General features: G+C 48.4%; 1 protein-coding gene across 1 annotated transcript in view; it reads right to left on the bottom strand.

Moving 5' to 3' along the window:
• Positions 1–18044, bottom strand: part of ITGA9 (integrin subunit alpha 9) — a 310689-nt gene that overhangs the window by 277447 nt on the left and 15198 nt on the right. The window contains exons 3-4 of the mRNA XM_072940989.1: positions 16696–16802; positions 8264–8387 (exon numbers count right to left, since the gene is read on the bottom strand). Coding sequence (XP_072797090.1) covers positions 8264–8387; positions 16696–16802 — 231 coding nt within the window. The remainder of the gene's footprint in view (positions 1–8263; positions 8388–16695; positions 16803–18044) is intronic.

Raw genomic sequence — 18044 nt, 5'->3', positions numbered from 1 at the left:
TAAGAATACCACTGTTATTTTAACCTGATTGCTTCTGCAAAAAAAGAAAAAAACATATATATATATACATATATATATATAATGTATAAATAGAATATAAATATATAATATATAAATAAAGTATACTAAAATATATTTATATATATATATAAATAAGGCAGGTTGAAGTTTCTCTCTCAGCCAGTTTTCAAACACAGGCCTTTCTTCTTATAGGGCCGTCTACCAGAGCCATATGCTAAAACGCTCAGTTTTGTTTGCCTACATAGAAGAAGGCAGGAGAGCCTCCACCACAGAGCTCTGAGAAGGGAAGTGGGCTGTCCCCTCGACCCACCCAGCATCCCCAAGAAAGGCCCCGGGGTTATCCACCTTCCCTCCACTGAGAAGTCCAGGAAGTGCAGGGTGGAGAGATCAAGCCTCCAGGCTCCCGTGTTCCAGGAAGAACCCCTCCTGCACACACAAAGGCTCTGGCCCTGCAGCCGGCTGCTCCCAGGCATGTCCACTCACCTCCAAATGCCCCCAGGACGTGGCAGGGCGGAGCAGACTGCAACACACCAGCTCCCTCCCTCTCTGCTCTGGAACTAAATCTTTATCCATTCTGAAGCAGCAAGGAAGAATCAGGCTTGGCAGCTCACAGATGCTGTAACAAACCTGACTCTGTTGAACATGGGGGAACTGAACCAGGGAAGCAAGATGAGGTTGAACGAGGGGGCCTGGAAATCACTTAGAGGAGCTGGAAACAGGTTGGGAAGCTCTGTCTTCCTGCCGCAGGTGAGTCTGAATTATGTGGCCTGCGTCACACACTTTGATTCATGAAGTTGTGTGGCTCCTCCAGTCTAAAAATGGTAGTATTTCCCTTGGTTTAGCTGCTGGTTTTACTAAACCCTGTCTAAACAGCAGGCAATTCAGAGAGGAAAAAATACTGGTTTCTAAAATGTTCACAACCTACAACTCAATGCATGGAGCTTACACTAATGAATTTGATTCATTCAAGAATTAAATTAGGTGGGATTACTTTCCGTACTCTCCCCAAAACACGGGTGGGATAAAACCAACCCCTGGAAAGATCAAGATTTACATACAGTGTAACATATGTTCTCCCTACTAAGCTCTCTTCCTTTTATCCATCTGGGAAAGTTTCATCTTTCAAAGCCAGTCTTTTTAACACCTCAATTTCAAAGTTATTTTTCCATAGTTCCTTAACTTAGCCACGAAATCAAGTATCAGAGGGAAAAAAACAGTTCTCCAGTCTTAGTTCTGGAATTTCTGCTTGATTTCTAAGTGAATACTGATAATTAAACAACTCAGAGCACAAGCAACTAGGGCAGACAGATCGCTAGTAATCAAAACAGCATTTAAACATACAAAACTGAAGAGAGGACAAAACTACACTCAGCTACAAGAACCACAGTATAAATGGGGGGGGATCAAAATAGCTAGCTTAATGAGCAAGGGACAACATTTTATCAAAATAATTGGTGATGAAGCTATCAAAGGTGAGCATTAAATGAAAGCTGCATGAAGCCAGAAACTTATAATTACGTGAAAGGAAGAGGCTTTAAGAGGGGAAAAGATCTTCAGAGAATTAGAGATAATTCTAACCCTATTCATTCATTTTACAGAGGAAGTCACTGCTGCTCAGAGAGCACACTTGGCTTATTTAAAGCCACACAGCTATTTAGCCTGAGTCAGGATTCAAGAGCAGGGCTCCTGACTTGCAACCTGTTTCAGCCACACCATCATGCTTCGCAGAGCACATTTCCAGTGATAACATTCTCATTCTCTAAAGAAAAAAAAGGTTTCCAACAACACCTACGACATCCATCACACAGATGTGCAATTTAAAAGAGGAGGTTCATAAAATTTGAATATCCCTAAGGAAACTACTAGATGACCCAGTTTAAGACATCAGTGATTCCATGCAATGTATGGAAACATGTTTAAAGTGTAGAATGCATTTGTGCCCAAGATAAGAATTCTTGGCACCCAAGGACGAGCCTGATGGGGCCCTCTGACCCCCAAAAGCCACTGCCAGACTTGGCCTTCTCCTCTGGCCCTAGCTGCCCCCTTCAGCCACCCTCCAGCTCCCCCCTCTCAAGGTCCCTCTCCGCATTAACTGGCCTTAATACAGAACTGCAACTGTTTTTTTTTTAATTTGCTCTATTTACTTCAATGAGATAATGTTTATGAAAGCTCTTTGGAAACCATAAAGTCCTATGTAAATGTAGAGTTCTTTATTTAATAAAAATTTATGGAGATTGTTCTTGAATTCTCAAGTGGATTAATTTACCCTTTTATGGTTCTCCCCAAACAGAAACACAACAAAACAAAACCTCAATAGCTTCTCATTTGTAAATGGATCTTGATTGATTTGTATCCCCAGTGGAGCCCAGCCTTCAACATCAGAAGAGGGAGAAGGAATCTTTCCATCTGAACGGGGGATCTATTTCCTTCTCTAGAAAGGATCTCGGCCTTGAGAAATGCAAAAGCCATTGGAAATAAAAGGTCTGGCCACCTCCTGACAACAAAGAAAATTGTACAGAAACCTGTGCAATTAATAGGACAACTTTAAAGCACAGCCCCATTTGATAAATGAAGACCCCGATAATTCCAAACTTGAGAACACTTACACATGGCATGTATTAAACTTTAGATTGATAAAAAGAGGAGATCTTCCAAGCAAATAAACTGTGCAAAAATGACCTGCAAAGGTATTTTAAAAATGATCTTCTTTTCAAGGAGCCTTGAAATCATTTTAGTAATAACCCAGCTTTTCATGCTCCATGATCTGTTCATTAAAGCAGGATCTGCGGGACACCTTACAAGAAAGTTTAACAACACCGTGCTAGTACTTAAAAGGTAACTAGAAAATTCCCGCTTACTGAGTGTTCACTCTGAGCCAGGAACTGTGTCAGGCACATAATGTACCACAAACAACTCTGAAGTAGGAGATGATCTCCCCACGTTAGAGGAGGGCACTGAGGTTCTAGCGGGTTTGCCGGAAGTCACCCACTCGGAAAGCAGGGGCTATGGGCGCCATCACGGGAATGAGTGAGTGGTGAAGCCAGAGTCTGAGTCAGGTCTAACAGACAAGAGCACTCTAAGTGCATTTCTGTGTCAGTGTTTTCTTTGGAACACTTTTTGTTCATTTAGCTGAGCTGCTCCCAGATTATTTAGTATTTGTGAGAATAAAAAGATGACCTGTTTACAGCCCCCTCCTGCCAACCTCTGGCTTCTTGCCTGCGTGGACTCAAGGGCAGAGGATGAAAGACATCTCTGTGCTTGGTTTAATCAGTGCACTGACTTAATTTCGGGGAGTCCTAAAATACCATGATTTGCTTAATGGTAACTCATGTTTTATGGTGCATGCTCTTTGACGTACCAAGTTTCTCCCACGTGTTTTCCCCCACATTCTGATAAAAGCCAACACCAGAGGGTAGTCACAAGGATGCTCCCGTATCAAACATAAAGGCTGGACCGTAAGGGTATGCTCCATCCGTTTATCTTACTTTGCATCCTCAATTCATCTTTGTTTCCCATTCCCACTACATTTCCTGGTTCCAAATGGGATCTCCCAATAGCATTTCCCACCCACCCAATCATAAACAGGAAACACCTGAAAAGTCACGAGAAGAAATGTCCTTGCGCCAAACCCAAAGACTGATTTTTTCTAAGAATTCGAAAGTCTGAGACATTTTGGACAGGTGCCCACACACTTGGAGGCTTCTCTCAATCAAAGCAGCATTCTGGAGAGAGCAAGCTGGACCCTCAAGGAGACTCACTATCAGGCCACAGCGAGAGAAAAGTGTGTGGTCTTTCTGAGCACTCGCACCTGTGTTTTCTCATGAGCTTCCCACAATAACCCTCAGATGCCAACACAACAGAGGCATCACCGCGTCCATTCCCACTGACGGTCCAGCCACAGGTCCAAGGCCACAGAGGCGGAAACATGGAAGATGGGGCCACACCAAGCCTCTATCTCATCCTGGGGCCTTCCCGCTAGTCCCAGGACGTGCCCATTACCCACAGCCACGATCAACACCAATTCCCACCATTCCTCTCTTCCACAGGCCTCAACAGGCTGCAGACTTTAAGCGGGTCTCTGTTTTTCCAGTTGTGAAATGAGACTAACCTGCCTTAATGCCACCTCGCACGTGGATGCAGCTGGGGCCCTGGGAGAGGCACCCAGCCCCAGACACAGGCCTGGGAGCCTCTCCCCTCTCAGCTCTGCCACTTCTGAAACAGCACTTGCCCTCTCTGTTTTCCCCCGTGGATAGGGAACTTCTTGGCTTCTATCCATCAGGCACTTAGCACAGCATCTAACAGGTACTTAATAAAGAGGAGTGGACTCTATTCCTGGTGAACAAATTAGTCACCCAATAGTCATTAACAAACACGTGCTCAGCAGAGAGTACAGTAGCACAGAATATGGGATATTAGCCTATCTACGCTTAGCGTATGCAGTCTCCCCTCACATCCGTGATGGAGTTGGTCCAGGACCCCTCTGAGGATACCAAGACCTGCAGGTGCTCAAGTCCCTTGTGTAAAATGGCAGCACAGTTGGTCTCCATATCCTTAGCCGAAGAAGGCCAACTGTAGTATTTTATACACACACACACACACACACACACATATGATGCTGGGCACGGCTCTAAGAACTTACAGGCTTTGACTCACCGAATCCTCCTCCCAGCCCCTTGAGGCAGGTTCAGCACAAGGAACGTATCTGAAGCCATGCCATTAACAAGAGGCAGAGCACTAGTGGTCTGGGCCCAGAGGTGTGATGCTCTTAGCCACCATCCTACTTTGTCTCTTCTTGTGCGACTGTGAATAACAGAATGGAAGTTAGAACTTGGCCTGAGAAGCCATGCCACATCTCTGAACCGCAGTAAAGACAAAGGGGCCTGTCTGGGCGATCTCTGAGAGGTCCGTCAAGCTCCAGAGTACTTTCCTTCTGCCTGACCACGACGTCATCCCCCACCTGGAACTGACAGCTCTCAATACTGAGCTTTTCCACATGAAGAGAAAATAATGGGTGTCTAAGAGCCTCAGTGGGTTCAGTGTAGACCACAAAGCAGGGAGGTGGAGATGCCAAAGCCAGAGCACAGGCAAGGGCCCTACCCGGTCCCCGACCCCGTCAGTCCAGTCTTCTAGAGAAATCTAAGTGACTGCCACCCCTCGCCTCTTACAGGACCAAGAACTATAGAAACGTTCTGTTCAGTCCCCCGCTGTCCTAAGGGGCTGCTCTTATACCCCAGACTCCCTGCCCCAGCCCCACCCCACACTCCTCCCTGGGCAACAAATGAGTTACAACACACTAGTGTGTGCCCCTGGGGAAGCAGGGTGGGGCAAGGCACAACCATTTTGCTTCTTTCCTTGCGGCTCCATTTGGCCATCATTATGTCGAAAAACAACCAGAGGAAAGAGTGAATCTAAAGGCCCGAGCCCATCCCACAGCCACTGTTGTATGAGGAATCTGGGTTCCTGGGGGAGTCTGTGTCAGTCAGCTATTACTATGTAACAACCATAAAATCGCCTTAGCAAACAGTGACAGACATTTATTTCTTACATGTACGTCTAGACATCAGCTGGGCTCTGGCTGCAGGTTTGGGCTTCAGGTCTACTCCACATGTCTCTCTTCCCGGACCAGTGAGCTACAGGGGATGCAGTCCTGGCGATGGTCTGAAGCATCCAGAGGAGTTGGGGGGAAACCCACAAGGCCTCTTAAGGCCCAGGCCCAGAGTGCACACTCTACTGTGAATGAGGGGCACGTGGGGCAGACGTGAAGTCAACCTGTTGCTGGCCCTGTGCTGCCCTCCTTGGCTCACACAGGCTTCCATGTTCCTGCCAAGGTCGGGTCAGGGCCACCAGCAAAGAAGGGGAAGACAGGCAGGTGCTTCGAGGACCTTGACTCCCAAAACGTTCACACACCCCTCCCCTCGTGATTACACCTCTGGGGTAGTTCAAACAGTCACCCTCTCCTGTTTTGTGAGGGTTGATGGCTGGCTCCTATTTCTCATTTACAGCAGAAACTCCAAAACACAAACAGAAATCACCACTAACCACCAGGGAACAAAACAATTTGCTGAGGTTAGATGGATGCAACATTCAAAACCTACCCTTGTCTACCACTTGCTGTTTGAGTGACCTTTGGCAATTAAACACTGGGTCTCAGCGTCCTCCTCGGTAACAGGAGAAAGGCAACACAGAAGTCCACCTAGGGGCCCCCAGGCCCCCTCGGCCGTTAGCATTTCCAAGGCATGGCCAGACTGCCACCTGCCAGCTCTTGCATCTCTCTTCCTGGGGCGGGGGGGGGGGCTTCCCTGCCCACACTCGTGTCCCGGGGGGATACAGAGCCGGCCCCCTCTGTCCTCAGGCGGAATCACTCTGGGGTGTGTCCTTCGCCGGCCCAGAGCTGCCCAGGGTGGTAACTCGTGGAGGGACACATCCCTCTCCTTTCTTACTTTTCCCGCTCCCCCACTGGTGTCTTCTGGAATAACTCCCAAAACAAACTACCTGCATTTAAACCCACACCAAGAAAGATGCCTTGTTTACAGGGTTTTGTGAAGATTAAAGGAGAGAACATATCAAGTCCTCAGGCTAACCCTAGTCTACAGCTGATCCCTCAGCTGCCTGATGACAGACACTCTAAAAGTCTGGGCCACGGCAGCTCCAGGCACAGAAGGACACACGGCCCTGGCTCCCTCTCCCCAGGGCCATCCTTTGGCTTTCTGATGCTTACAGCAGTCAACAGGGCCATCGCCAGGGACGATAATGTGGCCCTATTTCACAAGCATCTTCTGGGAAAACCAGATTGCTATCCTGTTGCACAACTAGCTGGGTTTGACCCCCACTGTCTCCATCCCTCCATTAGACCCTCTCACTTTTCCTCAGCCTGAGGTGCTACCCAGAGAGCCATTCCAGGGCCTTTTCCTCTTGGAAAAAGGGAAAAAGGGAGCAAGACCCTGTCCTGGCCCCTTATCTGTGTGTGGACACAACCCACCCCACCCCCCTCTTGACTGATTACATTATTAGCTATTTTTCCAAAGCAGTTTTCCTTCTGATCAGGGCAATACAGAGATAAACAGGGCCAGAGTTCACTTGCCCCACTGGGTCCTGCCAGAGCTGATCGGAGGCTGACGTGGGAGAAAAGAAGGCTCTCCTCTGATGGGAGAGAGTCTATGCATGCTCCCTGCAGGAACCCAGCCACTTCTGTGGGGCCATTTCATCAAACACCCTGCTGAGGCCACCTGAGTACCCTCATGGGCCCTGAAGGGTCTCTGTGAGGCAGAGAAATGCATGTGTCCCAACAGCATTGCTCAGAGCCCTCTCTGGTGGCTGCAAAATCTGAAACAAGGGAAAAGCCAGGAAGGCCCATGGGAAAGGTGGACGTGAGCTCGTGGAGACGTCTGTCCAAATAAATTAGGGGGCGAATTGGAACATAAACAGCCCAGCACTTCGCTCATCTGAATTAGGCTTAGGAAACCCTGAGAGTACAAGCTGTAACACTGAAGAAAATGACACTGAATCCTTAAAGCTCGAATTCAACTGAGCTAAGCAATGAGGGGCTGGATGGGCCTTAGCCCAGTCATCTGAAGATTCCAAGCAGGAATGCTGAGAAAACACTTTCCCTCCCAAACCCCAAGTGCCCCTGGGTGAGGAGTTCTCAAAATCGTGCTAAGGGTGCACCCAATGCTCAGACCCCCGCCACGGTGCACAGACCTGATCAGGAGGAAACTCAGACATCAGGTGTGACATAGTGACTGAACTCTGGGCCTTCTCCTCCCCTTGCCCCAGGACATCTGTTCATGAGCATGGCCAGGAGCTGTCTCCAGAGCCTTATGACCATCTGGGAGCTGCTTAGGACCGTGGAGACCATCTGAGCCCACCTCCGAATTTTCAGGGAAGGAAACTGAGGTTCAGAGAGGGAAAGCAAGTTTCCCAAGGCTGCACAGCATCTGGCAGTGCCGGGAAACCAAGAAGCTGGTGTGTTTCAGTTTGAGGCTTCATAAAGCTTGGTGAGTGCCAGGAACTCTATGGCACCGATGGGTAAGGCTGGGCAGGGCCTGGAAACGCTGCCCCTTCTCATGCTCCTCATTACCTGAGCAGAGCCTGGGGCACCCAGAGGCCACCTGGGGACACGGTGCAGCCCTCCTGTTGAGTGTGGGAAGCTGGGGGAATTGTTTGGATGGTGATGTGGAGACGGGCAGGGGCTGTTTAGGGTGTGATGTGGGTGGGGGTAGAGGGAGAATGAATCAGTGCTCACCTTCATAGCAAGGGATCAGCGTCCTGCCTTTGGCCTGGAGGTTGGACGGGATGATGTAGCAGAAGCCGTGGGGCAGGATGTGGTCTGTCTCATAGTAGATGTTCTTCCAGCGGTGGGCACAGGCCTAGAGGGCAGAGAGAGGTTCAGAGGAGCAAAGTTAGGCCCAGGAGGTCGCAAAGTAGAGCCCATCAGTACTGGGTGGTTCCGTGGGAGGAGAGAGGAGCAGAGGGGTCAGGAAGCCGCCTTCTCTCTAACCCGCCCACACCGGGATCAGGTGCTAGGCTGGGTGTCAGCAGACCCTGAAAGCCTGGGAGGTACCCCTTGGGGGCAGCAGGGAGGAGCCAGACAATAAACACACATGTACACAAATGAGCATCGCAGCAAGTACTGGGAAGGAGAGACACTGCGTTAGGGCACGGAGAATCTGGGAGGGGAAAGGATGGTTTTCACCTTAAGGATGAGAAAGAACCAACCACACAGGGCCCAGAAGGGCGTGTTCCAGGATGGGATATCAGGGGCAAAGGAGAAGGGGGCTCAGAGGTCCAAGAGAAAGAAAGGAGGCCCATAGGGCTGGTCTAAAGTGACTGTGATGGGCGAGAGTTGAGGTCAAAGGGGGCAAGGGGCCTGGCCCCGGGGGTCTCATAGACCTTGGGGGTGACCGTGACTTCAGTGGATGTGTAATGAGAAGCCAGTGGAGAGTCTTACACAGGCGGGTGGTACGGTCTAATTCACAGTTTGGAAAGATAACCGGGCTGCCTCATGGAGACTGCAGGCGGGTGAGGATGGAGATGAACATCCAGGTGGGAGATGCTACTGTCTGGACCAGGTCAGGGGCAGTGGAGATGAGAGAAGGGGGTGGCCTCAGAATGTACGCTAGAGGTACAGCTGATGGGCCCAGGGACCCACCAGGTGTGGGGAGAGGAGAAGGATGGAACAGGAAACCAGGTAAAGAACAAGACAAGTACCCAACATCTCCCTCAGGGCCCTCGGGCCAGGATGCGTGCCCTTCATGAGCACTTGTTCATTCATTCATCCATCGTGTATTTACTGGGTCCTGGGCTCTGTGCTGGGCACCAAGGATACAGCAGTGAACAGTCCTGGGTCTATGTGATGGAGAACATGTTGAGAAACAGCCAGGGACAAGGCTGCTCCTCTGCCCACAACAGACCCAGACCTTCATGGAACCACCTGCTCACTCACCAGAATAGCCGTCAAACCTGAGACGCTTGAGAACCACCTGAAAGCCTTACTAAATCACAGACCAATGGGCCCCATCCCAAGATCTGGCTTGGCCAGTCTGGAGAGCCCTGAGAATTTGCATTTCTAACAAGCACCCAGGGGAGCCGAGGCTGCTGGTCTGAGCGGCACCTTCTGGAACTTCTTTTCAGGTTCAGGGCAAACTATTAGGTTGAACCCTATGAAACGACTGATATTTGACTACATCATTAACTAAAAGTAAATGTTTATTGATATTTTTTGAAGTGAATTTACATACAGAAAAATGCACAGATCTCAAGAGTACCATCTAATGAGCTCTGACAAACACGTACACTCCTGTAAACAGAGCCTTAGCAAGACAGAGAACATTTCCACCTCACCAGGACAGTCCCATGGACCAGGAAGTGGCTGGGTTTGACAGGCTGGTCAGGGAATGCCATCCTGAGGAGGTGACATCAGAGCAGAGACCTGAAGAAAGTGAGGGAGCAGCTGGGAGGGGCCCTGGGGTGGCGAGAGCTTGGCATGAGTGGGGAGGTGAGGCCGTTGGAGACAGACCAACCCTCTGGTCAGCTCTGGACAGCGGTCTCCCAGCACTGGGGTCAAACCTGTCAGGAGACCCAGGGAGGAAGGGCAGTTCTGGGAGCTGGAAGCAGGAACAGAGACCAGAGCAACCCTTCCGACTAGCACAGGACACACCCAGCTTCCTGCTGGGACCAGCCTCCCGCCCCTGCTCCCTGGGAGCATCTCTGCACATTCAAACACCCCTGAGGCTCCTGAGGGGCCGGCCTGCGAAGGTGTGCGCTCTGCCCAGCTCACTTCTCGTGGACGTCCGCACGCACTTCTGTTACCAGGTCACTCCACTCTGGACAACAGATTATTTTAAGATGCAATCTTTTAAGTAAATGCAAGTTTTTCATTTCTTGGTTTGTTTCCTTCAAACAGTTTTTACAGGCTGTAACTTCCAGCATTTACACGGTGCATACTTGACCTCTTCTGCAACCCTGGAAGGTGGGAAGATGTCCCAGAGTTCCCACTTTCCCTCTGGGAACCCTGAGTATCAGAGAGAGCTAGTCAGGGCTGCAAATAGGACCAGAACCCACACTTTAGGGTCCTCCTTGTCTCACTAGAAAACATTTCTGTCTTAAAACTCCCAATTCCCACCTAAGAAGCCGTCATTACCCACTCTTTGAGGCAGGTCAGGTACCTATCGTCCGTATTACAGCCTTCCCCACAGATCTCAGGACCCTGGAAACCACCACTCTGGGGTCCAACAGGATGCCCAGGCCACCACACGAGGGAGGGGGCTCTCCAGGGCCTGGTTACCCCTGGGGTCGCTCTACAAAAACGTCACGGCCTGCCAGTTCTCTGGACTTCCTCCAAGCAGACCGTCCACAGGCCGCTGACAACACCGCTCTCTGTCCACAGGAGAAAGAGAGCACAGGAGGACGGGAAAGCTTGGCTGGCCCACGCTCTGCCTCTTGGGCTATGACATCAAAGCACAAAAAACAATCTCCTGTTACTCCTTAGACTGCAAACCACCTGCACCCCAAGCCCGTGAGTACCGTTCTGTGCCTCAAGCACATTTCTTGATAGACATCAGGCAAGAAGACATAAAAAGCTGTCACTAAGTGAATAATTACTCCATTCCACTAAGCTTTTTAATTTCTTTTTAAATGTCTGACTCAATTCTGGTAGCTTGCAAACTTGAATCACTTGTCATCTAATTAGCTGGTACATTAGTTGCATTTTTGTTGATGAGTTTGGCAAAGCCCTCAGCTCCTAGGGCTTGTGTTTCACTGTATCTCTGGGTTAGAGGGCCTGTAAAGAAGACGGGTGTTTATCATGAAGCACACTGACTCCTGTAAGGACGGGCTTTCTGTATTTAATGTCTAGCTTATTGCCTTTTTTTTTTTTTTAGGGGCCATAAACTGTTTAAGGAGTGATCTTGGAGAATTCCTAGATGATCCAAATCGTGCACTGCACAGTAAACTAAACTAAAATTAAGGCATTCTGTGAGGTCAGAGATCAAAGTGTCAAAGGCAGTTTGCGCGTATGAAAACAAGGAAAAGCGTCTCCGAATATAAATTATAGAAGGAAAAGACTTTGTTTAGCCCCGACTATCCTTATATACACACATATGTCAATCTGATCCCTAAATTAACAAAAAATTCCTGGAGACTGTCTCCAAAGCATTAATATCTCCATCAATCTCTCCAGATGAGTTCTGCTGTGAGGGAGGAAGGCAAACAGAACAGGGAAGACCAACAGGAAAAGACAGAACCTCTGGAAACAGCAAGGCTTACTGCAACTCAGATTCCGATGAATTATAACAAAGGGGGGGAGGGTCTAGGACCACCCCAAATCTTAGAATCTGACATAGTTCAAGTTACAAGGGTTGTTTTTCCTCCCAAAAGAATAAAAAGGAAAAAAAAATGAGCAGTTTATTTCAAAGGCCTTTTTTTGTATGAAAAAAGCACGGCCTTCCTGGGGAGGAGGGGAGTACTGGGCCCCTCCTGATGGCTCAGCCACAAAGGCATGTAAGTCTCCCCCACTCCACCCACCCACCCCTAACACATGCATTCACCACGCACAGATGGACAGAGCTTTCACCATGCCTCAGGTCGACCCAGCACAGCCAGGGCCAGGTCCTGGGCCACTGAGAATGGGGTTGGAGGGCACTAGGGCAGTGATGCCACAGATCGCCCCCACCTCGAAGAAGCTCCCCCTCCAAGGAAGCAGGGAGTGGCCTGAGAGGTACAGGGAAGGTGGCTTCTGTGATTCTGAGAATGTTCACTTAACTGAAAATTCATCAAGCTGTACACAGCACTTTCCTGCATGGATGTTACAGAGCAAAAAAAAAAGTTCACTAAAAAAAAAACAATTCGGGAAACAAAGTAACAGAAGTAAATGCAAAAATGTATCCTGTAGCTTTCAAAAAACGGACAGATGAGAAGTGGTTAACAGATAGCGACTATCCTGATGCTGGAAAGGAAATAGCCAAGAGATAGAGCTGAGAGCACTGCTTCCTCCCAGAAAGAAGCTAGATGCTGATTCTGTCTGTTGTCTCAGCCTTAGAGACCGATGAAGAGCAGAAGTATCAGACCACAACATGGTGAGCCACTCTCCCGGTCCAGGAAGAGTCGGTGGCTGTGCTGGGCTTGTTGGGTGCTGATTACAAGAAGTGATATTCCCCCCAGCCCACTTCCTAAACTGTCCTCTGCACACTGGGAGGGCGGAGTCAGACTGTGAGCAGGAAGCAGCCTGCCTCCCATCCCGATGCTGTGTTCACGCCTGGTATTACCTGTTCCCTGGGGTGATGGAAGGTCCTGCCTTTGGCAGGTATGAAGCCAAGGGCAGCCTGCTAGACCAGCCCAAGGTCCTGGGTTTTGCTAGAGGTGGCTGCCAGGTCCGTGAGCCAGAAAGTGCCATTTGTCACTGAGCTACTTGACTCCCTGTCACAGCTTTCAACCTATCTGTTCTTTGGTTTGAAATCAGCACCAGATGCCATTTTCAAAAAAAAAAAAAAAAAAAAAAAGGCACTCCACCTCTCTCTCTTCCAACCCAAACTTGGAATCCAAAATTATGCTCCTTGGGGATCCACAGGTCACACCCACACCCCTGGGGCACCTCCTGAGTTTTTAAAACATGTTTGAGTAATTCATAGCTTCCTGGGTTTAATTTAAAAATAAAGACCTGCCTGGACAGGTAGAATCAAGATATTAAAGAAAAAGCAAATAGATACAGGGCCTCCAAAACATAAATATGGACTAGGTCACCCCACCATGTGCCCTGTTGTCACCTGTCATTTCCGAGGGCCACTTTATAGCTTTTGCCTCATACTTCCATCAACCGCTGAGAATCAGCCACCAAGAAGAGAGGGCAGCTGGTTTGGTTTCTAATTGTTTCAACACTGACACTCAGCCCCTACATTATTCAAACACACTTTTAGATATGACTCCTTAGAGAGTCTTCTCCGAGCACTGAGAGTGAAAAGAGTAGAAAATTCGGTCTCTATCCCCAAGCAGTCTCCATTAAAAAAGACACATACAAAATAAGTTGCACACCTAAGGTAATAACTTCATGCTGAGTTCCTAATGACTGAGTTCCAAAAGATGCTCAGTCTGTTCGTGAGAGCACTGTTACCAAGACAGGCTTCATGGAGGTGGCAGAGCCTAAACCAGGGAGGACAGAGGGGACATAGGACAAACCTGTCCTAGCAGAATAGCACACGGGCAAAAAGTCATATGAGAACCACTCAACGAAAAACAACCCTATTTAAAAATAAGCAAAGGGCTTGAACAGATATTTCTCCAAAGAAGACATACAAATGGCCAACAAGCACATGAAAAGATGCTCACCATCACTAATTATCAGGGCAATGCAAATCACAACCACAGTGAGCTACCACCTTACACCCATGAGGACGGACACTGTAAAAAGGTAACTGTCGGCAAAGATGTGGAGAAATTGGAACCCTCCTCTCATGCACCACTGGTAGGGACGTAAAATGGGGCAGCCACTGTGAAAAACAGTAGAGCGGTTCCTAAAAAAATTAAAAAGCATTTAGCAATCCCACGTCTGGGTTTAAATACAAAAGAACTGAAAATAAGAGCTCGAGGAGAGATTTGCACACCCATGTTCACAGCAGCAATATTCACAATAGCCAAGAGGTGGAAGCCACCCAAATACCCATCAGTGGACGAAAGGATAAAGAAAATGTGGTATGTACACACAGTGACCTATTGTTCAGCCTTAAAAAATGAGGAAGTCCTGTCATACGCTACAATATGGATGAAACCTGAGGACGCCACGCTGAGTGAAATAAGCCGGTTGCAAGAAGACAGATGCCTCATACATACGGAATCATGCAGTCGGTAAAGTAGCCAAACTCTTAAGAAAAGACAGTGGTCGGGGACTGGGAAGAAAGGGGTGTCATTGTTCAATGGGTTTAGAGTTTGTTTTGCAAAATGGAAAAGTGAGCGAGATCTGCTGTAACAACGTGCATGTAGTTAATGCCACTATACTGCACACTGAACTGTAGATAAGATGGTAAATTTTAATTTGTTTTTCACCACAATATTTAAAAAAAAAAAAAGGACCATGAGGAAAGCAGATGCTGCTGCAAGTCCCTCTTTCCCCAGAGTCCAGAGTGGCTTACTGAACGGACGATGCAGTTATCGCTCTGTGCACAATGAATTAGGGCAGGGTTATCACAGCACCACTGGTACCCACGCTCCAGCTCTGCCTCCTCGGCTGTCCCCGTGGTCCTCACTGCCGTTCACATCCCCCGAGATGGCCCCCTCCTGACACTGACTTGCAATAAAGCAGAACCACTGCAAACAAGCTCTCGGCAACACAGAGGTCATCCTTCCAAGGGGAGGGGAAGTGTTCTCCCAGGAGCAACCTCGGGATGTGGGTTCAGTGCTCTGGGAACCCCTTCCTCCGCTTTGCATCGCGACTCCGGGCCGCCCTGATTTACAGATGGGTCGGTGCCTTCCGTTCCTTCCCACAGACGGCGGGCGAGCACACTGGCCCTCCTGAGGCTGGTCACGCACTCAGGGTCAGGCCACTGCATTGGGAGGGACACAGAGGTTGGAGAGGGTCCAGGGTGGCGGGCGACAGTGATTAAAGGACTGGAAACCAAGGCAGACGGTGGGTGGGGGCCTCAACAGGACCTATGATGGGGTCCAGCAGAGGGGGGCCCTGCAACGCTGGTGACAGCATCCAGCTGCTTCCTTCCTCCCCAGAGGGGCCTGACTCAGGGAGATGCTTAACTGGTGCTGGGAAGGCAGATGGAATTCAGATGAACAGCCAATGCCATGGAGAAGTCCAACAGAAAACAGGCTCCTCAGGGAGGGGATGGGCAGAAACGCTGCTTCCAACTTCAGGAAAATCTGCATCGCTAGGGGATAAATGTGTGAAACCGTCCGCTTTACAGCACGTGGCCCACAGCAAGCTCCCCGTAAGCGGCAGCTGCTGTTATCTTCCCTTCTTGATCTCATGCTTTTACAACAAAAACTTTCACATAGCTTCCAAGAAAAGGCCTCTGAAGTCAGAATGTGGGTTATCTCAGGGGGGAGGAGGGACTGGGAAAATTCTAGGGGTTCGCAGTGGGGATGCATGGCTTACAGGGCAATGAAAACACCCACCGAGCTCTCCACCGAGAATGTGCAGGCTATGTACTTGAGTGTCACACCTCCAGTGTCAAAGAAAAAGGCAAAAATGGACAAATTAAGACCTCTGGGGCAGTTAGAGGTTGTGTTGTGTCCGCAAAACAATGACGGAAATGCTTCCTCTGCACCGTCCAACGCAGCCGCCAGCACACACGTGACTTTGGAGCACTGGAAATGTGTCTAGTGTGATTGAACTGAATTTTTAACCTAATTTTGATCAATTTAAGTAACTACACATGGCTGGTGACTGCCTTTTGGGGCTGCTGTAGGAAACTGCCAGTCTCAAGGGCAAACACTTCTTTCCATCTCCCTCGAAGCACCGAAAGCATCAGAATAGATCATATATGCACTTTAGGAGGCAAATAAATGACTATTTTGAAACAATGTGTACATATTTGATAAAACAGAATAGTGTGTAGAAATAAATAGGAATGAAGCCCTGATACACACAATATGGATTAATCTCAAAAGTATTATTTTGAATAGGAAAAAAAGTGTTATACGTAAGAGCACACACTGCAGGATTCCATTCATGTGAAGTTCTAGAAAAAGCAAAATTAACTCGTAATTGATATAAACCCTAACAGTGGTTGCCTTGAAGTGGAAGGAGTTGGCTGGAAAGAATGTAAGGGAACTTTTGGGGATGATAGAAATATTCCGTATCTCGAGGGGTGGCTGGCCACACAAGTGTGTTCAGATGTCAAAACCCAACTGCAACCTTAGGATCTGTGCATTTCATGTAAATTGTACTTCAGTTTTAAAAGACACCCACAAGAAAATACTTAATGAATGAGATTTACGAAGCTCTTTTCACATACATTTGGTCATTTTCAGTAGCCCCATCTCGGCACCCTGGGACAGATATTACTAAATTTCGACAGATGAAGAAAATAAAAGGATAATGCTTTGTCCAAGCAGAAGTCCAAGACAGGCAACCTCAAAGCCACGCCCTTGTCGACCTGCCGTTCAGTTTTCCTAAGGGATCAAGGTCATCATTTCCAGGGTGCCACCCCTCCCCACGGCACCCCCAGGAGGCCTTACCAGCACGTGGCCATCAGCCTTGGGTTGCCGGGCCAGGCTCACCCCCATCCACTCATCATCCCGGTCTTCTCGGCAGGTCTTCCCACAGGGCATGCCCCGATTCTTCCCTAGAGGAGAAAGAGAAAAGCCGGGCTTGCTCTGAGGAAGATCTTCCGCTGCCTGCTGAAGAGGGCAGTGTACAACCCAGATGTTTGTTACCAGCAAACATGTGAGTAAAGAAGGCAAAATGTCAGTCAGCTCCTCCACCTTGGATGCTGGTTTCACCCAGCCACTTTTTTTTTCATAGCTAGACTTTCTCAACAAAGGAAGCAATGCATTGATTTACATTGTGAAGTAAGCTCCTTAGTTTGTTATGCGCCAGTAACAAACGACGTGTAAACCAGTCACTTTGAGTAGCCCTAGACAACGCCATGGACACCTCTCCTTTCCTGCTAAAGAAAATCATGACAATTCTTCATTTAAAAAAAAAATAATAGAAGCTCTTGATGGGAAAGGACTTTGGAGAAAGTGAGAACTTGAAGTGATGATTACACTTAACAGCTCCTATTTGTTGATAATAATAGCTCCCATTTATTGATAAAATTGATATAACATTGACATCATTGATACAACTGATATACCTATGTGCCAGACCCAGTTCTGTGTTCATCTCTATTATCTCATTAATCTTCTGAAGGTAATCCTTGTGACGTAGCTGTCTTCATTCTGATTTTACAGGTGGGGAAACTGAGGCCAAAGAGGCTGTGGGACAATCCCAGTAAGTCCCCACTAGTAACTGGCAGCGCTGGGCTCTGACCCCAGGCAGATCCATCTGATTCCAAAGATGACGTATTCTCCAGCAGATCAAGTGCACTTTTAAAAACATCCCTCAATTATACCTCTCCCTACTTAAAACATAAAACCTAACACTGCTTGTAACGGTCTCACCCCTTGTACCCAGAATAGAATCCCAACACCTCACCCCGGCCCTCCAGGCACTGCGTGGTCTGGCCCAGTCTGTCTCGCCAACCTCCTCTGTTTTCACACTCACCTGCTCACCTCTCCAGCTATGCTGTCCTCACTCTGAATTTTTAAATGGCACAAACTTTCCTCCACCTGGAGGTTCTGCCTCCTGCACCTGCCCAGCTAACTGCTGGGCATCTTTCCAATCATGTGTAAAAGTCCTTTCCCCAGACCCTCCAATCTAGATTAGATTACTCTACTAATTAGATTAGATCTACTCACCTCCCCTCTGATCTTCTCCCAATTATTTATTCTGATGTCTCTTTTGCCTACTAATTTATAAGGCCCAGGATAGTAGGATATGTGCGTGGTGTACTGCCGTGCTTAGGGAAAAACAGGTACTCAAT

The sequence above is a fragment of the Vicugna pacos genome, chromosome 17 (genome assembly GCF_048564905.1).
Source record: "Vicugna pacos chromosome 17, VicPac4, whole genome shotgun sequence".
Lineage (NCBI taxonomy): Eukaryota > Metazoa > Chordata > Mammalia > Artiodactyla > Camelidae > Vicugna > Vicugna pacos.
This window is presented reverse-complemented; position numbering and strand designations above follow the sequence as displayed.